Source organism: Hydra viridissima, unplaced genomic scaffold (genome assembly GCF_058129835.1).
Source record: "Hydra viridissima isolate aposymbiotic clone 2 unplaced genomic scaffold, HvirCarnegie_v1 scaffold_1, whole genome shotgun sequence".
NCBI lineage: Eukaryota > Metazoa > Cnidaria > Hydrozoa > Anthoathecata > Hydridae > Hydra > Hydra viridissima.
This window is the reverse complement of record NW_028324300.1, coordinates 20,336,143-20,359,077: the sequence shown is the minus strand read 5'-3', so window position 1 is coordinate 20,359,077 and position 22,935 is coordinate 20,336,143. Positions and strand designations below refer to the sequence as shown.

Here is a 22,935-nt window from a genome sequence, read left to right as displayed (position 1 = left end):
AGGTCATTTTTTCTAATAAAATCTTTTCTTTACACTTCGTGTTAAAAGAAAAAAATTTTAATCTGAGTTTTGAAGGAAACATAAAAAAATGAAAAATTATTTTCTATATATAATAAATAAATAATCAAATTAAAAATCTTATTAAGTCAGTTACTTATTCCGTTTCGGTGATATGAGATGATCTTTTTTGAAATGTTTTCAAAAAAATTATAAGAGTTTACTGTAAATGTTTGAATAAACTTCAAATTTAAAACTTTACAAAACTTTTAGAAAAATTATGCTGCATCATTTTTTGCTGGTTTCACGAAAAAAGCTTTACAAAAGAGAGGTACAAAATTTCAACTTTAAAGACAAATTTAAGTTTTCCGTAATTCAATAAACAAAAGTCGATTGAGAATAAACTTTAATTTGAATTCAGTAGAGTTTTCTATTTAATTCGAATTCAGTAAGAGTTTCCGTAACTTGATGTTTTAGCAAGTGCATTATTATACATGACATAAGAAATAGCTTGAATGAAAAGATAGAAGCGAGAAAAAGTATGACTATAGTTGTTTAAATTAAATCTTGTCTATTGGCAATTCCTAAATGATGTATTTTTTTTTTTAAGCATAAAATTAAAACTGAACAATCCTTTTGAATTCCATTTCAGTTTGATTTTAATCAGTGAAAATGTCAGAAATTTTTAAAATTAGGTGAATTTACATTATAGAAGTTGTATGATAAATTTTTACAAAAATCTTTAAATATTTTAATTTTGTGTTCACGTTTATGTTATTTCAATGTAAAAACTTTAGTTTATCAAAAAAATCACAAGTTCATCTTTTTGTAGAGGTTTTGGTCTCCTACTTATGTTATTTCCTTTTTTTATTTCAAATATAAAAATTTGTGTTTTGATTCTAAAAAGTAAAGTAAAACTTCCAGGAATTTCTTTCAGCTGCTGAATGAAAATTCTGATGCTAAAATAGGTTTTTTTTAACATTAGGTGGATATGAAAATAACCTTTTTTTTAAGAGTTGCGCATCAATTCCAGCTGTTAAGCATGGTTTAATGATATTTTCTTAATTTCATTTTTTTAGTATGAACCTTTAGTCTTTGATTTGTTAAAATATAATAACAATAATCAAAAAGAGTAATGAAATAAAGTTTTCCTTATTAAAATAAAGAGTTGAGTTTAAAACATTATTTATCATAAGAGTTGATCGATTTTCAAATTCTCATTCAAATTTTTATATGTTAAAAAAAAAAAAAGAACTCAATTCACTGTATTCAAATACAAATAATTGAGAATCAAAATTAACTTTTTAAACATGTCTCAGCAATCCATTTGTCTCAGCAATCCATTTGTCTCAGCAATCCATTTGTCTCAGCAATCCATTTGTCTCAGCAATCCATTTGTCTCAGCAATCCATTTGTCTCAGCAATCCATTTGTCTCAGCAATCCATTTGTCTCAGCAATCCTTTTGAGAAGCGACACTTGATATTTACAGCAAATCTTCAAGGTACGCTGAGCAGATTTTAGATTTTAATGATATTTTTAGTTCAAAAAAAATCCTGAGGCAAAATTGAGGCTGATTGACACAAATTCTTTCTCAATAATAAAATTATAGGATTCTTATGTTTCCATTTCTTTAACAATTTGTTAAAAAAAAAAGAGAGTAGATTTTAAGCTTTCAGCAATAATTACCTGATGTATAATTATTAGCAGAATCATCATTTTGTTTTAATACTTCACGCATTTGGTTTTTCTTTTCAAACCTTTCTTTTATCAAAAACTATTTTTATTGCTATTTTTTCACATTTGTTAAAGTTTTTTTTTATCAACTTAAAAGCCTTGATGGCACCATATATTCAGCTGAATACCAATCTACGGGCGAGGTCCCTCACAAAATTTGAAGAGAAATTGTTCAAATTATTGAACAGCTTGGTCTTTGGCAATGGAAAATCTCCGCATGTGCGAAAGAGTTGATTTAGTCCGCGATTTTAAAATAGAAAGAATTAACCGCCTGATTGCAGATTCGGCTTACTTGTTGCACAAGATATTTGATGGAGACTAGGCAGCAATGCGCAGGACCAAAAACAAGCTCGAACTGAGCAGGCTAATGTATGTTGGAAGGTGTGTTCTCCACATATTCAAACACTTCATATATGATTTCTGGTAAAACATATCTACCGATATCTTGTTTTTCTAAGTTGAAGCTAAAGATGTCTTCAAAGACAAACAGACTGATTGTCCCTATTACAATATAGAAAGCAAAGTTGGTAAATTCAAAGATGAATGAAACGATCAACTTATTGCTGAGTTTGTTTGTTTGCGACCAAAAATGTACTCCATTCACGAGGCCAGTGTTACCAGTAAATTTATTTATAAGATATTTATAAGTTTTGTGACCTACGTTATAATGTGGTAACTACAGTACATAGCATATATTTAATAGTTAGTCACTCACTCTCCGTCAATGATTTCAAGAGTTATATTTTAACATAGAGTTATACTTTAAACGCAGGTTATATGAGGGAGATAAAGTTTGACATGAGGCAGGAATGTTTTAAAACCCACATATTTTTTAAATAGAAATCAATTTGTGTGCTCTTATGTATGCAAATGTTCATCCTGTAAAATGTCACCAGCGCACACTTAGAGTCAACTTGAGAGTCAACCTTTCTTTTCACACATTTATGACGGGACCCGCTGCTTACCCGAATGTAAAACTTATGAAAACCACGCCACTGGAACTATAGTGATCGATATATATATATATATATATATATATATATATATATATATATATATATATATATATATATATATATATATATATATATATATATATTAGGGGTGTTCAAAAAAAAAAAATTTCGAAAACGCGAATACACAACAAGCTAAATTTGGGGCAAATGTAAAAAAAATACGATTACAAAAAAAAAAAGTCAAAAATATTGAGATTTACCTTGTGCTCAAGCGTCAAAACCCCCCTAAAAATGCCCCAAATAGTACCCTCGTAGCAAGGCTTTGAGCACAAGGTAAATCTTAATATTTTTAATTTTTTTTTTTTTTAATGTGCTCATAATAATCTATACTTTTTTTTAAAATTGATGTGTATTCGTGATTTTTCTTAAAAGTTCTTTAAATTTAAAACGATTTTATGCAAAAAAACGAAAATATGCGCATTTAACAAAAAAGAATGCGCAATAATTCGTACTTATTTTATTTGTTTATATTCACAGTGTTTGGTTTTCATTTTATTTGTATTAAGCTTTTTAGAAAAACGTTTTTTTTATAGGTTGATTGAATGATACAAACTTAAATTACGTGCAACTTGTATCTTTAAAAAATATTTTTTTAATATAAATACAAAAGTTCAAGCTATCTTCTGAATTTTGGAGCGTAAGCTAAGTAATCCCTTTGCGATTCTTTTCTTGCTTATAACTTTGTTATTTTGTTTCTTGGTTAATAAAGATTCACTGCCTGATGCCTTAAAAATTGAGCGAGTTTTGTCCACAGCAATAAGCCTATTTTGTTTTTCTTCCTCGTCTCTGTAGCGGTGAACAAATTGTTGCATCATTCCAATTGCCCTTTCAGCGTGGTCGTTTACACAAACAATACTTTTTGCAAAATTTAAAAATAATTTATATGTTGATTGCGTGTGCCAATACTGAGGTGGCAAGGTCAGCCAATCATCAACTCGTTGATCTTTTATTCCGATCATATCAAACATTAACCAAGAGAACTCATCAACCAAAGAAGCTAAGCTAGGAATTTGCTGATGAATGTTAAGTTCAATTTTCAACAATTTTTCTATATCTTTTTTTTGCTTATTTTCAGTTTTAAAGTAACATGACTTAGGTTTTGGAAATGATAATATTGCAGCAGCAATTTTTTTCTTTTCTTCGAGTGCAACACCATCATCCAGCAAGGCTAAAGGAATCAGAGTTGAGTCAAGATACCATGTATGTTTAAATAAAGAATTCAACACAGCATCAACAGCAAATGGTTCTGCACATACTGCTTTATACTGATGCATTTGATGAATAGCAGTTACATCCATAAAAGGAGCTTTGATTGTATCATTTGATTGCAGGTACCACTTTGCATAAAAACAAGCTATAAATTCAGTTATTACCTTAATATGTTCTCTATTTTTTTGAATAAAATCAATTTGAGTTGAAAGAATTTGCATTTTTAAATAATATATAGATTTCCCAAGAAATCTTGCATGATGAACCGCTCCAGTTTTTCGAATTTTAATGATAGAAGGAGAAAGATAGCTGACCACTAGCTCTGCAAGTTCTTTTCTATCTTCCCGTACAATATTATTTCTCAATAAGTAAGATCTACAATACTCAAGAGATTCTGTAGCAGCTTTTTCAACAACGGTTCCTTTAATTTCTTCCCAACCAAATTTTACTAACATAGATGGGTTGTACTCAAAATTAGGCTGCTCAAACAAGTTTTTGAAATGTTTAAACAAAGGGTTATCGGGGGCCGTAGTTTTTTCATTTGTTATAGCCTCACAAAAGTGTGTGATTCTCAACTCAGAAACATGATGTCTGCAAGCTAAAAGAATTAGATACTTATTTAACTCAGTAGATATTCTTATTAAAGATCCTTTATGTATTCCTGTATTGCTTGATGTGGTATCAAAACAAAGTAATCCAATCTTTGATTCGAGATTGTACTCTTTTAAGACTTTCATTACACCATTGTACTGATCTTCTCCAGATGAAGAGGGTAATGGCGTAACTCCGAGAAGATGGGAGTCATTATCAATAGTTGCCAGAACCGCAAGTCTATCATGCTTTAATTTTTTTCCATTATTAATTTCAAAAAGTGTCTTTCCGTCAAAATGTATAATGCATGGGTAGGGAGAAGCTCGGATGCTAAGTTCGACATCTTCTTTAGCAATAACTGCCATTTCATGAGCTGTTTGTTTCATCTTTCTAGATGCTGTTGACCTGCTGCAATTTACATTTGTAAGATCAACCCCAGAACTATCAAGGATTGCAGCAGTAACTTTTGTCAAAACGTTTGGAGAAATATCAGTAATTGTGGCAATAAGAGCAACATTACCAGAAATAATATCTTTTGGGATCTCAGCTTTTATAAGACTACTTGACTCTATAGAACGCCGATATCCTGGTTCAAAATCGGAATCAAAAGATGAATCTTCGCTGGTATCCGTACCAAATTCTAACTCTGAACTTACTTCTACTGATTTAGCAGCATTTTTTATAGATGGATTTCTCTTTCTTGTATTCTCCGAAATCTAAACAGCATACATTATAAAATAAAAATTAATGTACCCAAAATAAAAACCAATGAAAAATTGGAGAAGAGTGAGCAATGATAGAAGAGTTTTTAAATTCAGAAAAAAGGTTTATAATATGGATTTATATTATAATATATAATACCTTCTCGCTATATTTTTTGTCTTCAGGCCCTAGAAATAACTTTCTGTTGTGTTCTTGATCGTATAAAAAATCTAGGTCCTCTTTCCTATCTAGGTCTGATCTATTCTTGTCCTTCTTTATCCAGTTTTGTAAGTCAGCTATTCCTGCCCAAAAGATTTTTCCCAGCTCTTTTCTAAAGTCTTGTTGCTTTTTTAATTCTAAAGGCGACCTCCTGTGCATGTTTTTTTTCAAATTCAAATATTTTTTGTTCAACTTATTCAGCTTTTGTATCAAGTTATTATCTGATTGAAGAGGGAATCCAGCTTTAAGCCAGGGACCCTTGATTTTGCTTAGAATACACCTACAATGCAGTTCAACACATCTCTCGTATTTTCTGTCTTTTTTTACCGAGCATGCAATTATCATTGACTTTTTTGAGGTTTTAGAAAGCGTCGACTTATTAAAAGCTATGTGTTGTAAAATATCTAATCCAGTTGGCAGTTGATCAACTAAAGTTAATAACAAAAATATTCAGGTTGAGTTTGCTCTTGTACAACGTGAAATCTTATAGTCATAAGATTTCACATTATTAACTATAGTCTTATATCCTAAACTAGATATTTAAAATTAAAAAAAGCTCAAAACAAATTCGTTACTTGGTATTGCTGGTTTCACTTTCTCAATAATAAAATGTTTGTTTCTTTTCATTTTTATATTTCGCTTTTCATTGCCACTTTTTAATAGTTTCTTACTTTTATTTGCACTTGAAACTTTCATTTTTTGTGACTCTCCTTTGTTTTCTATTAAATTGTCCATTATAATTTTTAAAACTATTTTAAAAGAAATGACGTTCACTAATTTCAAAATATGAGATGAAACTATAATGTTTACTGCAGAATTTCGCAATATACATTAACGTTAATTTACAATTGTCAGTTTTTTCTTTTTACAAGTTTTAGACAGGTAATATAATTGTTTATTAAGTGAGAACAAAAGAAAAATGCAAACAAAGTACACAAATCAAATAACAAAAGAAACATTAATGATTAAAAAACCAAACAATGTGAATATAAACAAATAAAATAAGTACGAATTATTGCGCATTCTTTTTTGTTAAATGCGCATATTTTCGTTTTTTTGCATAAAATCGTTTTAAATTTAAAGAACTTTTAAGAAAAATCACGGATACACATCAATTTTAAAAAAAAGTATAGATTATTATGAGCACATTAAAAAAAAAAAAAATTAAAAATATTAAGATTTACCTTGTGCTCAAAGCCTTGCTACGAGGGTACTATTTGGGGCATTTTTAGGGGGGTTTTGACGCTTGAGCACAAGGTAAATCTCAATATTTTTGACTTTTTTTTTTTTGTAATCGTATTTTTTTTACATTTGCCCCAAATTTAGCTTGTTGTGTATTCGCGTTTTCGAAATTTTTTTTTTTTGAACACCCCTAATATATATATATATATATATATATATATATATATATATATATATATATATCGAACTTTTGAAAACTACAGTCTTACCAAAATGGTTGATGTTAGTGAGCAGTTTGAAATTCTCATAAAAGTCATTTCGGGCCCACAAATTTTGTATTTATAATTTTTTCCTAGCCTTTATACTTTCACATGTATGGACACTGTGGTAACATGTACTAACTAAATTAGCAATTGATGTTATTAGATGTAAAATAGAGGCTCAAAGCTATTGGACCTTTTCCGTCACTGGCGCCTAACCCCCATTTAAATCTACCATTTCAAAGTTTTTTTTATGACATGTGAATCTTGCTTATAACAGAAAATATTCCTAACTTACAATTTTTCGGAAGAGGTCTACACGGTGCATAGGAACATACTCTAAGACCTTGCAACACATCCCCAGAAATTTTACTTTTGATTATCATTAGAAAACACTTCCTCATTCAAAAAATGTAAACGACAACTTTTTTTAGTGGGGGCCTGGGAAGAAAACACATATTTTAGGACAGTGCCCAGAAACGTTGTTGTTCAAGATAGGTAACGAAGAACCATGTGGCATACTCAAATTTTTAGTATGTTGATACTGGTAGCAAATGAGGATGACTTGCACAAAATAAAGGGTAACTGAAGCTAAACCAACCCCGCCCCGATCCCTAACTGCCCCCTTCCTAGAACTACGTCTTCTTTATTCGTAAAATTTTTTTTTTTTGTTCTATCATAAACTAGATCAAAATTCATCGACAGATTTCAAATTTCATCAAAAAATCTATTTTCGTTTAAGATTTATAACAATGCAAAGCTTAAAATTACCCCCTGAAATAACTTTAAATGGACTCAACTTTTAAACGAAAATTTTTTTTTTAATGTAATTTGAAATCTGTCAATGAACTTTGATCTAGTTTAATATAAAACAAGCAAAAAATTGAAAAGTGTTTTTTGAAACCATACCCTGGGGAGGGCTATTAGGGGTCGAGAAGAGTTTGCTACAATTATTTATTACAGTAAAAAAAAACAACAACTCTGATTTCTATGGTTACATTATGATTGATATTTTAAATTTCAAAGTCATACTAAACGTTTGTTCATAGGAGGTTTAATATTTTACTTTTTACAAACTACATTCCTGCAAATAGAAAGCTACTTTAAAAGTGCTTGTAGTTGTAAGCAACAACCGCGTTTTTCAGCGCCCCTATATAGTTTGGGCTGTGCTCGCCAACTTTTCTCATTCGCCAAAACTGATTGAAATCCTGATGAATGGATTCGAGAACTTGTTCACTCCAGTAACCTAAGCCTATAGAATAGTAGAAGTACAAAAAAAAAAGCAAGTTTATTTAATAAATATTCGTCGTAAATTATGCAAATTTTACGATTCAACTGTTGAAATAGTGTATTTAAATACTAAGATTATAAATTATTTTTAATCAAATTTAAAAGTTATTTATTATACCAAAGACTTCACCTTCCATGTTGATTAATTCAATAACATGTTGCTCAATTATCTGTACCTTCAAAGGAATTGTAACCCTTAGATTTCTATAGCTCGTAGAGAACTCCTCCAGATCTTTAACATACGTGGAGCTTAATAATTTTCCAAAACAACCATGGACTATTTTTTAAAATTTCTAAGTACCTTAATATATTTGGCAGCGGAAACTCCAAGACTAAACTCTTGAAAAAACAGTTCAAAGCTGTCTATGTTTTTAAGCAATTTATGACAAGCATTGCCTTCCAAACGATGCTGCCCTTGGTAGGACACTCTGCAGATGTTTATTTTAGACAGATATTGGTTAACAAACTGTAACCCACACTCCTTGTTTTCAAATAAATTTTTTTCAATCTCTTTTAAAATTTTGTCTACAACACCTAGCAGTATATGTAGTCCAGGAATATTTACAAGTTCTAGTATTTTTTTGTTTTTGTTGCCTGTTAATAAAGGGGGGTTAACAACATTAGTGTACTTTTTTGCTTTTTTTAAATTTGCACCATCCATTGGTCGTACAATGTACACAAAGACTCTAGAGTATAATGATCAGCTTTTTGAAAGTCAGGAGATGACGTCATGCAATACCGACCAGGGTGTTTTGATGTTGCAGTTTGTTTTCCAACCATTTGAAGCAAAACCTTTAGATCTTCAGATACTGTATAATCTAAGGATGAAATGTTTAGCTTATCCAATATTAACCGCAAATTATGGTATTTTTCGTTCAATGAAGGCAAAATGGCCAATATAATAGTTTTGTGGACGCTTGAATCCTTAAAATCTTTGCACGCATATCCGTCACACTTGCTCAGTTTCTCTGGAATTTTATTATTTTTTAACTCTGGTTTTACGGTTATTGACAGTAAAACTTTTAGGAATCCCTGCCCTCCATCTTCACCTAATTTGATATCAACATCATTTGTTTCTTGACTTCTGTGATGAAGTACCATCGCTACAAGTTCTTCAATGTCATTGCAATACACAATAGGAGTATCTTTTTCTACCAACTATACATTCATGAAAAATCAAAATGAATAATACAAATTGCAATCTATAAAAATTTTTTTTTGGAAATAGTTTACTTACCTCTTCGCTTTCCTTTAATTCTAATAGCAATGGGAGTTGATCACAATTGAACAATTTTCCAATCATTTCGTTGTTCTCAATCAGTTTAATATTGAAACCAGATTCCACACTTTTTCGTCCTGCCTCACTTCTTAGAAATCGTGCAACTTCAATCATGTTGGGATTACTTAGAAATCATAATAAAGTTATTACAAAAATTGGCTTTAAACTCATAACAAATTGCGTTGTTGGGGATGTTGATTTTACAATGGCAGTCAAATTCTTTTGTCTTTTTAATTTTGTACAGGGATGTGGAATTCCTTGGCCCACTTGGGCATAACAATGTTGACAAACTAGTCTTTCTGCAGGTTTATTTGAAACATCTTCAGCGCCTTGATAAACAAGCTTTCCCGAAACACATTCAACTATAGGGGCAAATATTTTTTCCATTATTGATTTGCGCCCATTTTCACAAATAAAACACTCACATTTTTTCCCTCTGATAACTCTGGTATTCAGGTCTAAATTTTATAGCACATGTATAGCACCTATAATAACTAAAATAGCGAAACTAAATTTTAAATGAAGTAAATTAAACATCAACATAGTTATAAAAACACGGCCGCATAATGAAGTAAGGATCAGTCCCTGCAAGCCTTTTTCTACATTTTGAGCAAAGCATGGTAGGAAGGTCAGTATTATCCGCTAAATAATCTATCCAGAATATAGTTTTGATAAGGTTTGAGTAGTCATTTTTCTTTTTATTAAGATTTAAATAAGTTGTTCAGGATTATTTATTGGTCTTAAATCCGTGCCTTTCCTGAAGCAGCAAATGCAAAATTTTTTTACAAAATCACGTTGTTCTTTTGCATGTTTAGGCATTTTAAATGAATGCTTCAAATAAAAACTTCTGATATGGATTGATAATATTAGCATGATATATCGGTCATATCAATCAAATGTCAATATAATGACTATAAACACATGTCAATATAATGGCTAAAAACATGCTTTCAGTTCGTATATCAACGCGTGCAAAGAGTTATTATGCAACTGTTAACAATTAGCAACTGCTAGCTTTTACTAATTGTAAATAACTAAAGGTTGCTTTGCTTTGTTTTTATTTCAAAAAAAATTTAATAGAAAGTAATAAAAATTATTTATCCGTCTGTAAATTTCAATGTTAAACAAAAATTTTAAAAAACTTTAAAAAAAAATTGATAAATCTATCACAAACATTTCTGAAAATCTAAATGTGGGGCATGGTCTTGATTTTGTGGTGTTCGAGAAGATCCCCCAAATCCCCCAGGGTATGGTTTCAAAAAACACTTTTCAATTTTTTGCTTGTTTTATATTAAACTAGATCAAAGTTCATTGACAGATTTCAAATTACATTAAAAAAAAATTTTTTGTTTAAAAGTTGAATCCATTTAAAGTTATTTCAGGGGGTAATTTTAAGCTTTGCATTGTTATAAATCTTAAACGAAAATAGATTTTTTGATGAAATTTGAAATCTGTCGATGAATTTTGATCTAGTTTATGATAGAACAAAAAAAAAATTTTACGAATAAAGAAGACATTCTAGGAAGGGGGCAGTTAGGGATCGGGGCGGGGTTGGTTTAGCTTCAGTTACCCTTTATTTTGTGCAAGTCATCCTCATTTGCTACCAGTACCAACATACTAAAAATTTGAGTATGCCACATGGTTCTTCGTTATCTATCTTGAACAACAAAATTCCTGGGCACTGCACAGTGGGCCAGTAGGTGGACAAAATGGGAAAAATTTTAGTTGTCTAATCTTGAAAACCTATTTAATTTTAGTATCTACATATATTACGAGAAATCTATTGATAATTTATTTATATTAAATCCCTTAGTTACCAGGACTCTAAGCATTTGAATATTGAGATAAAAAAAAAAAAAAAAAAATTATAAATAAGTAATTAACGGTGACATCAACGTTGTGTTATATTTCAATTACATCTACGTTTTTGAAACAAAAAATTAGTACATGTTATTCTAGAGTATTTAGAGATAAGAAAAACCAATGTGTGAAATAAATTTGTCATAGCATGTTATCTTAGTTATACTTTGAAAATCACAGATTAAAAAAAAAAATTTCTTAAGAAACTTATTTTTTGCCGCACAATAACTAATAATTACCACAATTTGCCATGTGTTGTCTTATATTTATTTGAGCTATATGATGCTTCAATCGAGTTTTAATTGATTGCTCGTCCCCTTAAATCCCCGTTCAGATTTTATGTATGTTTTAACTTAGTTGCTATGGTACTAAATTTTGCATAGCAACAACTCATTTTTACATTAACGTTGTTTTAACAGTATTTTACTTGCGCTAAATACACAATATTGGGGGTATGTATTAAAATGAGATTCAGAATTCTTATGAGGTTAACTTTTTTTGGTTACTATGGATACCTTACTTTGCATAACATAGCAACAACATATTTTCGGTAGTTGTTAGTAATTTAATTACTAACACTGACAGTAATTTAATTACTTTTAATTTTAATTACTAGCACTTGTAGCAACTTAATTACTAACAAGTATTAGTAGTCCAGGCGACATATATATTATAACATTTTACTTTTAAATACAAAATACTTGTTACAAAAATTATTTAGATATGGTTTTGTTAAACTTAGACATTCATAATTTTCTCAAAAAAAACAATCTTAGTATTTCAAAACAAAATATTACTGAAGATATATTAAAATTTATTCAGCCAAAATTTGCTGATTTTAAAGACGTTGATTTTAGACATGCTGTTCAACGATTTGTTTACTTGTATAAAAAAAAGTGGAAATCTGCAAACTATACTGTGAAAAATTTTGAAAAGAAGTTTGTGAACTGGCTTAATGAATATTTAATTGTCAGAAAAAAAGACAATGAACCAACTGCAAGTAGACGTGGTCGAAAACCAGTTGCATTTGATAATAGTTCTAATAAAACTAAAAAACGGCGTGTATCTTGTTTAATTGAATCTCATTCATCCAATTAATTATTTTTTGCTGCTAATAAAAAATTTAGAGATGAATCTGTTGTTATTGCTGCCAAGAATGTTTTAAATATATCAAATACAGATAAAGCAACTAAATATTCAGCAGACGAAGCACTGGCTTTAATAATTGATGCAAGTCTGACAAAAGCTTCCTACCAATTGATTAGAAGCGGAGCCTTGGAGAAAGAATATAACATCTACCCCGCTTACAATGATGTCAGAGATGCAAAATTGAAATGTTATCCTGCAAACATAACAGTGGAGGACTATTCAGCTTCAGTTCCTTTAAAAGATTTAATGACTCATACTTTGCAAAGAATCTGTGCAGTTCAGGAACCTGTGCTAAGGCACTTGATATTGAACGACAAAGCAATAAAAACAATGACACTAACGTGTAAGGCTGGTTTTGATGGTGCTACTGGCCAAAGCATTTATAAACAAGTTTTATCAGAACCCGACATTAACAGAGATTTAAAGCGTGAAGAATCATTATTTATTCCTTGTCTTGTCCCACGCGATTTGACTGGATTTAACAACAGCAACGAAAAGGTGCCTATTTGGAGAAATCAAAAGTCGTCCTCCACAGCCTATTGTAGACCCATAAGATTTGCATACAAAATGGAATCCAAGGAATCTGTGATTGAAGAAGATCAGTACATTAAAAGTGAGATAGAAAGCTTGGGTATGATTTTATTAGAGGTTTGCGGATCTTCTATTGAAGTGAATTGTATTATTGAACTTACAATGATTGATGGGAAGGTTCAAACAATATTATCTGAAAAAAATAACTCATACCAATGCTGTTCAGTGTGTGGTGTCTCTCCAAAAAATATGAATAGTCTTGATATCCTTAATATAGATTATACTAACAGAGAGTTCAAATATGGTCTTTCCAGTCTTCATGCATGGATTTGATTTTTTGAGATGTTATTGCACATTGCATATAAAAAAGAAACAAGAAAGTGGCAAGCAAGATCTAAAGAACACAAAGAAAAGGCATCTGTAGCTAAACAAAAGATTCAGACTGATTTTATGAACAAAATGGGACTTGTTGTTGATTTCCCTAAAAGTGGTGGTTCTGGAACAAGTAATGATGGCAATACCTCAAGGCGTGCTTTTGCAGCATATGAACAAACAGCTGAAATTCTGGGTATTGACCAAAACCTTATATTCAGATTTTACATTATCTTGGTAACGCTCTCTTCAGGATATGAAGTAGACTGCTTAAAGTTCAAGGATTATTGTTTTGACACTTTTAGACTATATGTGTCCCTTTATCCATGGTATTACATGGCTCAATCAGTTCACAAAGTATTGATACATGGAAATGACATAGTTAAAAGCCTTACATTACCCATCGGACTTATGTCAGAGGAAGCTCAAGAGGCTAGAAATAAAGACTTTAAATCTTATCGCGAAAATTTCAGCCGAAAAACATCCAGAAAAGCAACAAATACTGATCTTATCAATAGACTCCTAGTTTCCAGTGATCCTGTTATTTCATCATTGCGTAAATCAACATCACACCAAACAAATCATAAAGCATTGCCTTCAGATGTTTTACAATTACTTAAACAATCTTCAAACGATATTATTGTTTTATAATTTTTTGATGTAATTTAAAATTGATAACGTTTTCTTGCACTATTTTTTGCTTTTATTATTCCTAAAACATTATTTACCTAAATACTCAATTTTTATTCAATATAGGTGGGTCAAAAATCCGATAAGATATTCAAATATCAATTTACCACTTTGTAACTAAGGAAAGTATCCGGTAACTAAGCAATATAAGTATCCATAACAACTAAATTTAAAAAATTATCACTTTTGTAAGAAGTGTGATCTCATATTGGTACTCATGCCAAATTTAGTGAATATAGCACTTATAAAATATCTGCAGATAACAAAAGTAGGTTGTTGCTAAGCAAAATAAAGGTATCCATAGCAACGAAATAAAAAAATATTACCTTCATAAAAAGCGCAGACATCATATTAGTACTCATACTAATTTTAGTGAATATAGCTCTAATATTAAATTAGTTATGAATTTTGTCCAGTAAAAGTGCATTCTGGCCCACTCTGCACTGTGCGATGTTTCGCTGATAGTGAACGAGTATGCGCCATCATGGACCTATAAGAGATGGACGTGCAACCTATTGTTTTACATCAAAGAGGCCGTAAGGACTGTAAGGATAATTTTTAAATGACTAAAAAAAGCATAGCGAAATATAAAAAAGCTTAAATAATATTTTTTGTCAAGTTCTGCTTTCATTCAACTCCTTGGTCCTTCATTCACCAGCCTTAATTTTGTGTATTTTTTGAGTATTTTTTCCGATATGTCGCCATTTTTTGCCTCGACTACTCTGTAAGCTCCATAATATATATTTCACTATGCATTATTTTTTTAGTAGGTGTATTTTCTAATGGGCTTTTTTATTATTCATTTGATAAACCAAAACCTTTAAAAAAGTTAATCAAATTTATAATTTATATCTTTCAAAATGCGGCCAGATATTTCATGTTTTTGCTTTTCATATTTCATATATTATTTCATTTGTCATAAAAAGCACATAATAACCCATTTGTTTTTGTCAAATAAAAATTAGTTTATATATAGCTGGTAAATCATGTTATGTTAATGTTAAATACTTAGTTATTCTTGCGGTTTGTCATAAATTGGCTTTGCTAAATTCTTTAAAACTGTGACAAATTATTTTTTTCTTTACTGTATTTACATTCTTTTTAAGTATGAGTTATTTATCCTTAACTGCAGTACTCGAAGTGGGAAAAAAAAGGTAGTGGGATGGTTTTTAATATTTTCTAATTACCATCCCACCTATCCTAAAATTATAGATTTCGTATTTTGTGTAGATTAAATAAAGGAACTATAAATCCCTAGAGTATTCCTATAGTAAAAAACCTATATTAAAAAAACAACTTGAGGTCCGTTATGTTCTTAAGAGACTGTCACCGTAAAATATTGAGTTGAGTTTCACCTCAAACGTCATTAAGCAATCAAAAAACAATGATATATTTAAACATTTTATTTTTAAACAAGTCTTATTTTTTTGTATTTAGATTATATTCATAGTAGAAAAATAATATTATATTCATAGGAGAAAAAGAACGCTCACATTCAGCTGTTGAAACAATCAAGGTATTCATAGCAGTTCTCAGAGGCTGAAGATCATTAGGGGTTTTATTACAGTCACCAGTGGAAATGTATTCACGAAACCCTTGGACTGCCGTAATTTCACAAATATTTAAAGTTTTTGCTAATTGTCTAATATCGTTATCTCCAAAGCATGGATCTTGGTCTGCAAACCATTGTGGCTTATCAAAAATTTGTAAATTTTTTATTAAATTATCGTACTTTTCTTTGTTTGGATCATTTTCTTTGTCTTGTAAAGATTTATGCGCAGCTCTAGTTGTAAACATTCTAGAATCAAGATTTTCACTTAGTTTACTAAAAAATTTGTAGTTGTAAACATTCTAGAATCAAGATTTCACTTAGTTTTCCGATCTGTAGTTTGACGCCTTTAAAATTCAAACTTTTCTGCTGCAAGCTGCGTTTGCAAATAATATTCACCTGAATTATTTCTCATTGATTGAAATATATGGTATTTTAAGGTGATAAGCCGATGTGCATCAGGTAAAGAAGTTTGCCTATCTTGTAATTTTTTAGAAAGATTTTCTAGTTCTATTAAAGCATCTAGCATTAGCCCCATGTTGAGTATGAAATTGATATCACATAATTTATTTTTAAGACCTGCATATTGGGCTCTATCTCCTCCATTACGCCTTAAATCCAATGAAGATTCATGAAAGTGTTGATACAATGCTGCATAATTATTCCAAACAGCCATCACAGATCGAGCGCTAGACGACACCCATCTAGTGCCTAGAATACGTCCAATGGAATTTAGTTTTACACTTAAAGCCATAGCAACAGTTTCCAGTTCTTTTTTGTTTTTAGGAGATGCACTGTAAATGGAATATAATTTATCAAAAAAGCTTTTCATGTGACAAATTGGTAAGATATCGCGCACAACATCATTTAATGCTAACTCTAATCGGTGATTGCTACAATGCCATAAAATCAAATTAGGAAACTGATTCAAAAGTAACTGGGCCACGCCTGCCTTTTTGCCAAGCATATTAGAAGCACCATCACATGCAAAAGACACCCAATTACGTAATAAAAAATTGTTGTCAAAACCAAAATCGTGTAAAGCACATATAAAAGATTTTGCAATAGACGAGGCTTTTGTATTTGTTAATTCGATAAGATCAAAATAAATACTATTGACAATATTTATTTCTGGAATGTTCACTCTCAAGCAGATTGACAGAGCAGACTTTTTGCTCATCGTGGTAGATTCGTCTATCATAAACCCCACTTTACTATCGTTATGAAGAATATATTTTACAAGCTTAGTGCGCATTTCATTTGCAATGTGATAAACAATATCAGCGCATGCGTGATCAGATTGTAAAATACGTCCCATGTCTAAACCATTTTCTACCTGTAATAATACTAGTTCTTTCAAATCAGAAAATCGACGATTCCTTTTTGCAATGTGATAAACAGTGCGAAATATGCGGTAGGTAGTTTCGTGCTGATTGATCTGCATTTTTGAACTAAACATCTCTATGGTGTTTTTTTTGGACTGAGAAATAATTTTACAAGCCTTTTCGTGTGCAACTGATAGTTTATGGCTTGAAAGCTTTTTCCTCATTGATTGTTGTTTTTTTTCTTTTGTTTCGCCATACTCCTTAACGTTGCCAAGCGTCCACTCGCTAGCCAATTTTATTCCTTGAGATTTTTCGGCACCTAAATTATTTGCTGACTTACAAACAGAACAACCAAGACCTGTTAATGAAACTGTCAACCAGTCAAATGTTTTTAATTTCTCCTTCCACTGTAAATCAGACCAGTAATCTGGAAAAATGCCATCACATTGAGGAAAGGATTGGCAAGTTTCAATACTCGAAAAATCTGTCACTTCTTTATTTATTTCAGTGTCATTTTCCAAATTACTTTTAGAACTATCACTGCTTAACTTTCTTTTCTTTCCGCTTGCTAGCCATTTATCCATATTTATAATAAGTAAATTTTTTTAAAATCATAACATTTAATGTTGAGTAAATCTACTGTGTACTATATTTTATTTCACCAAAAAAAACTCTAATGATACTTTAACGAAAAAAAAAGCCAATGTAGCTTTTTGTTGCTTGGTAACTTTTTATTTAAAATACAAAAGAAAAGACGCAATGTTTTATAATTATCGATTTAGTTTTTAAACTTTCTACCGCAAATTTTTAAATAACAGCTGAGACTTTAGTTCATTTAAATTCGCATATTGCCGCAAACTTTAAAATTGTTTTTACAAGTTTATTTATAGGAGGAAAATAAAATAAAATTTCCATTAATTTATTATGTACCGGGATGGCATCCCACTCCAAAATATGCATTAAAAAAGAAGTGGGATGGTTTTCAAAATTTTAAAAGGTAACGGGATGGCATCCCGCCCCATCCCGCCCCATCCCGCCCCATCCCGCCCCATCCCGCCCCATCCCGCCTCACTTCGAGCACTGCTTAACTGTATATATTTCTGTTGTTAAACATAAAAATAGAAAATTCTATAATATTCATAAACTAGAAATCTACAGCAATATAGTAGATGGAGTAGTTCCCTTTGACATGAAACCAATATGCTCTAGGTAGCTACAAAACTAGTTGATATTTTGCATTATTTATTATATCTCTAGTTATACATGTACTAAAGTAGTTAAATAAATGATCTTAATTTCTATATTATCATCAGCGTTATTTCTTAAAGTATTAAGAATGTCTAGCTATATGAAATTAAGCTTAAAACCTGATTTTATTGCTGTTATCTTGAATAGCTAAAAGGAAGTTGATGCGACTGGTTAGACGAGAGCAAAAATTTTGGACGAATCCGACAGACTTTAACATAGTTTAATTTCTATTGTTTAAAACAAAAGATTTGTAACAATGCGCAACGAGCATGGTTCGCAAAAAAAACAATAGGTTGCACGTCCATCTCTTATAGACCAATTTCAAATGTTTACAAAATATTCAATCCCGTGGACATGCGCACTAAACTGGCAGGCAAAAAATATAAACATTCTGCAATAAACATTTAGGAAACTTGCATTTTATTATTTTTTGACCTAAAATTACAGCTCTAGATACGTTTGTAAGTTATTTTAAAAAAATGCCTGATAGTTGCTGTGTAGTAGGATGTACAAGTAGAAGAAGTTTTACAAAGTTTTTAAGTTTTTACCGCATTCCAAATGGTCATTCCACAAAAGAATTTAACAGACGACAACTTTGGCTGAATGCTCTTCATAGAGAAAACTGGCCTGATAAGATGATAAAAAATGCTCGTGTATGCAGCAAACACTTTGTTTCAGGTCATTTTTAGCTCCGATTTGTTCATTTTTATTCAACAATTTTTTATATTTATATCTAAGTGTGAGTGCAATGGTAAAATTAACACAAATAGTATTATTAAAAATGTTTGAGGTATACAGTCAACAGTATTTATAGTGATCACTAGCTCAACTTTAGTTTGCATTATACAGCTCTTTGTAATCATGTGTTCTCTCAAAGCTATATCATTGTAACATAATAATGTTCATTTTATATTATTTATAGGTAAACGATCTGATGAACCCAATCATCCAGATTATGTACCTTCAGTTTTTATGTACAAACCCAATAGTTTAGGTCATAAACGATTGCAGCGATATCAAAGATACCAATCAAGAGAAAAGAAACAAAAATCATTTTCAGGAGATAATATTTTAAATGAAAAATCAGCATATGTTAAAACTGAAGAATGCTATACAAAAAATATTGCTATTGAAGAATCTATGTTTTCTGAAAACGAGGAGTTTTCTGGAAATAGCACAGAAGAATCTGTGTTGTTTAAAAGTGTTGGTATCCAATGTGATTTGAGCATGGAAGAGTTATTAAAAGAGGAAAATCAAAAATTAGTCATGGAATTACGTGATAGGAACATGGAAGTTTATATTTTAAGACAAGAAAATGAAGAACTTAAAAAAAGGGATTTGATTTTCAGCATTGAAAAAATAAAAAAAAACAATGCTCATTTAAATTTTTTTACAGGGCTACCAAATATGGCAACATTTGTATGGATTCTTTCTTTATTAACAAGGACAAATTATATAAAGCTTTGTTCATCTCGTTTATCAAAAGAAAACCATTTGTTAGTTATACTTATAAAGTTGCGACTTGGGTTGTTGAATAAAGATATTGCATTTCGTTTTTGTGTCTGTGAAAGTGTAATATCCAGAATTTTGAGAAATTGGTTACCAGTACTAGCCATTTGCTTACAACCCTTAATAAAATGGCCTAGTAAATGTGTAATAAGAAGTAACCTGCCAGAGTGTTTTATGAAGAAGTTTAGAAACTGTGTATGCATAATTGACTGCTATGAGATTTTTATTGAAAGACCATCAAATCTAACAACTCGTGCTCAATCATGGTCAAATTATAAACACCACAATATAGTAAAATACTTAATCGGGATCAGTCCAACAGGTGCAATTACTTTTTTGTCTGGTGGTTGGGGAGGTCGAGTTTCGGACAAGGAGCTAACAAATCAATCTGGCTTTTTCAAATATATAAATTTTGGAGATTGCATTTTAGCAGATAGGGGATTCCTCATTAAAGATGAGCTTGCAGAGAAAGGAGCAAACCTTTACATTCCAGCATTTTTAAAAGGAAAACCACAATTTAGTCCGCAAGAAGTTGAAACTTCAAGGCAACTGTCAAATGTCAGAATACATGTTGAACGCATTATTGGCAGAGTCAAACAATTTAGAATTTTACAAACCACTGTGCCGATCAGACAAATTGATCTGTTAGATGATATAATGGTTGTAATATCGGCCCTTGTGAATTTAAACAAAGGCATTATAAAGTGATACAATGATATTTTGCAGAATTGTATGAAATCTAAATTAGATAAAAAAACAACCTAATAAACCACATCTTTCTGTCTTTATCAATGTTATTGATAAATCTATTTACATTTTGCGTAAGAATATTTACATAAACTGTATTTATATACAGCTAAGGGTAGTTTTATTTTATCTATATAAAAGCCTAAGGAACCTTTGGGTTGTGTTAACATCACAGAGCCCAACTAATGATTCATACAGCAAATAATGTTGTAGAGCTGTTTACCTTGCAAATATGTTACAAGCCTTAGGCATTTTGCAGTGGGTAATTAAGAATCAAAAGGTGCATACTGTTTGTATAAATAGCTTATTTTATTTAAATATTACATTCTTCTATTGTGTTATATTACTATATCTAATAAAAATATAATATGAATACATTATCATAACAAATATTAGTTATTACTAAATGGTACTTTTAATAAAAAAATATAGTAATTAACTCCTGCATTGAGGACAGAACCAGGAACCTCTTGGTTTCCTTGTAACATATACACATGAGTAATGAAACCATTTTTTGGAACAACTTGCATTACTGCATGAAATCATGAGACCAAATTCAGGTTTCATGCAAAAACAATACTGTTTTCTATGTTGAAAGCCTTCGTCTCTTTTTCTGCTGACAATTTCTGGTAAAATAGCATTGAAGAAATATTTAGCCAAAACATTAACAACTATTTGAAGAAAATCATTATCACGCTGTACAGTACACTGTAAATACTTGTTTTGCTCAACTGGGGACCACATAAAAAACTCACCAAAGTTAACTTTGCAAACGAACATTTGTAATTGCATCTGGAAAAAGTAAGGGTGATTTGATTTTAGACCATTACTATTAAGGGGAAATTTTTCATCACTTTGCCAGTTAATAAAAACATTTTTATAATTATATGGGCATTTAATCTCTAAAACACCCTTTCCATGACAAGAACAGGTAAATATTCCATCAGGAGAAGCTCCCAAAAAAGGCATATCAGCCATAACATAAAAACCAGAGTTAATAAACGAAAAATTGCTGTGCTTCTTTAACTGGACCTCATAAAATGTATTTTTGGCACAATTTTCCATTTTCTTACTGTATTGTGTAAATTTGCTATAAAAATCTTTTTTATATTGCATGATTTCTTGGATAAGAGATTCACTGAGAACAAATTTATTTGTGTGAAATACATTAAAACATATTGAAGCTGTAATTCTTCCTGCCCGGTGAACCTGCCAAGCTGATGATAGATTTTGTTGATATGTTACTTTGGCAAGTTGATCGTATTGTTTTTCAAAATAAGTTTGACTAAAGTCATCATAAAGTTGTTTAGAGTGTTTTAAAAGCTCAAACTGAGATAGATCTTTGCAACTAGGATCAAACAAGCTAGTTATAGGTTCTGGTAAACAACTTATCTCATCTTCAGAACCTGACTCAGTATCACTTGATTTATGATGGCTATTACTATCTAAGCTGGTAAATATAACAGATTTAGGATTGGATTGGCCTAAAGTGTTAAAGTCGCTGACTGATATGCAAAATGATGGGTCAATATATGAATAATTCCCATTTAATTTAAACATAGTTGATGCTCTTATACTTTTCGTTTTTTTTTTTAATGCAAGATCATTAAATGAGGGTAACTGTCCTCTTTTTTTATTTTTGCTAAAAATCATAGCACTTAATGGTGCTGCATTAACACTGCGCTTTGAGGCATTCCATGAACAAAGCTTACTTGTTGACGCATCTTCTCTATTTAAACGGTGGTGCACAGCAGCCTCAAGTTTAAAAAGTAGAGCTGCAATATGTGAGCAAGCTGAACCTAGTCCCACTGGACAAGTGCAGCTGCTTTTTTTAACCCACCCATCTTTGTGAAGACAAACCCATACATCATACATGGAACTTTTTATGCTGACTCGCTGGCTTGGAAGAACCTAAATAAAGAATTATTAACTGATTATGTTTATTTCAACTATAAACCTTGTACTTGTTGTCTCTAAAGTAATAAATAAAAAAATAAAATATAACCTTAGTTTTTATAAAACAATAATCTTCGTTGATGCTGGGAGCATACCAACAATCTTGCACATGGCCACACAAAAAATATGTTTTATATGCCTCCAATCATTTATATGCTTTGGTATTTTCTTTTGTAAACTCACTAGGAGTGTCTATGAGAAAAATTAAAACGTCTCTCCAAGTAATGTCAGGCAACTTTGTAATGTCTTTCTTCCAAACACTTTCATTAAAGTTTTCTGGATTTACTTCAATTGGGTTTGAAATATTCATTTTTTATTTATTGATAATTGATTTTAATATTTTAAATAGTTATGTTTATCGAGTAAAAGTAAATGTTGACTATAGTTTAACCGCTATTTTAATTTTGTTTTGCCTACCAGTATCCGCGCGCTTATTGTTTACATTTTGCTTATACGTCACTTGAAATTGGTCTATAAGTCCATGGCGCCATCCAGCTTAAGTGACAGTAAAGGCACGAG

The 22,935-nt window shown here is 30.6% G+C and overlaps 4 protein-coding genes and 3 pseudogenes across 4 annotated transcripts; 2 read left to right on the top strand and 5 right to left on the bottom strand.

Moving 5' to 3' along the window:
• Positions 1–3,048: 3,048 nt before the first annotated feature.
• LOC149893825 (uncharacterized) lies at positions 3,049–5,147 on the bottom strand. Its single transcript, XM_090076418.1, has one exon. The coding sequence runs from the start codon at positions 4,932–4,934 to the stop codon at positions 3,360–3,362; it is 1,575 nt and encodes a 524-aa protein (XP_089932544.1). The 5' UTR covers positions 4,935–5,147; the 3' UTR covers positions 3,049–3,359.
• On the bottom strand, positions 4,939–6,650 carry LOC149893824 (uncharacterized). Its single transcript, XM_090075529.1, has 3 exons — positions 5,410–6,650; positions 5,013–5,264; positions 4,939–4,953 (listed from the first exon to the last, which is right to left on the bottom strand). Exons 1-3 carry the CDS (start codon positions 5,812–5,814, stop codon positions 4,939–4,941), a joined length of 672 nt encoding a protein of 223 aa, XP_089931655.1. The 5' UTR covers positions 5,815–6,650.
• A 1,315-nt stretch (positions 6,651–7,965) lies between these two features.
• Positions 7,966–10,299, bottom strand: LOC149893823 (uncharacterized; annotated as a pseudogene).
• A 1,764-nt stretch (positions 10,300–12,063) lies between these two features.
• Positions 12,064–13,353, top strand: LOC149893822 (uncharacterized; annotated as a pseudogene).
• Positions 13,354–15,501: 2,148 nt separating this feature from the next.
• Positions 15,502–17,893, bottom strand: LOC149893821 (E3 SUMO-protein ligase KIAA1586-like; annotated as a pseudogene).
• A 649-nt stretch (positions 17,894–18,542) lies between these two features.
• LOC149893820 (uncharacterized) lies at positions 18,543–20,801 on the top strand. Its single transcript, XM_090076398.1, has 2 exons — positions 18,543–18,882; positions 19,127–20,801. The coding sequence occupies exons 1-2, from the start codon at positions 18,684–18,686 to the stop codon at positions 20,419–20,421; spliced, it is 1,494 nt and encodes a 497-aa protein (XP_089932524.1). The 5' UTR covers positions 18,543–18,683; the 3' UTR covers positions 20,422–20,801.
• On the bottom strand, positions 20,754–22,584 carry LOC149893819 (uncharacterized). The gene is made up of 2 exons (XM_090076401.1): positions 22,466–22,584; positions 20,754–22,371 (listed from the first exon to the last, which is right to left on the bottom strand). The coding sequence occupies exon 2, from the start codon at positions 22,333–22,335 to the stop codon at positions 20,896–20,898; it is 1,440 nt and encodes a 479-aa protein (XP_089932527.1). The 5' UTR covers positions 22,336–22,371; positions 22,466–22,584; the 3' UTR covers positions 20,754–20,895.
• Between the last annotated feature and the right edge of the window lie 351 nt (positions 22,585–22,935).

What these genes read in the sequence shown, in the direction of transcription:
- LOC149893825 (XM_090076418.1), bottom strand. Translation starts at nt 4,934, where the DNA reads ATGAAACAAACAGCTCATGAAATGGCAGTTATTGCTAAAGAAGATGTC.
- LOC149893824 (XM_090075529.1), bottom strand. Translation starts at nt 5,814, where the DNA reads ATGATAATTGCATGCTCGGTAAAAAAAGACAGAAAATACGAGAGATGT. An exon ending in ACAAAAAATATAGCGAGAAG is followed by an intron (nt 5,265 to 5,409) that starts GTATTATATATT and finishes TATGCTGTTTAG; the next exon opens with ATTTCGGAGAATACAAGAAA.
- LOC149893820 (XM_090076398.1), top strand. Translation starts at nt 18,684, where the DNA reads ATGCCTGATAGTTGCTGTGTAGTAGGATGTACAAGTAGAAGAAGTTTT. An exon ending in CAGCAAACACTTTGTTTCAG is followed by an intron (nt 18,883 to 19,126) that starts GTCATTTTTAGC and finishes TATTATTTATAG; the next exon opens with GTAAACGATCTGATGAACCC.
- LOC149893819 (XM_090076401.1), bottom strand. Translation starts at nt 22,335, where the DNA reads ATGTATGATGTATGGGTTTGTCTTCACAAAGATGGGTGGGTTAAAAAA.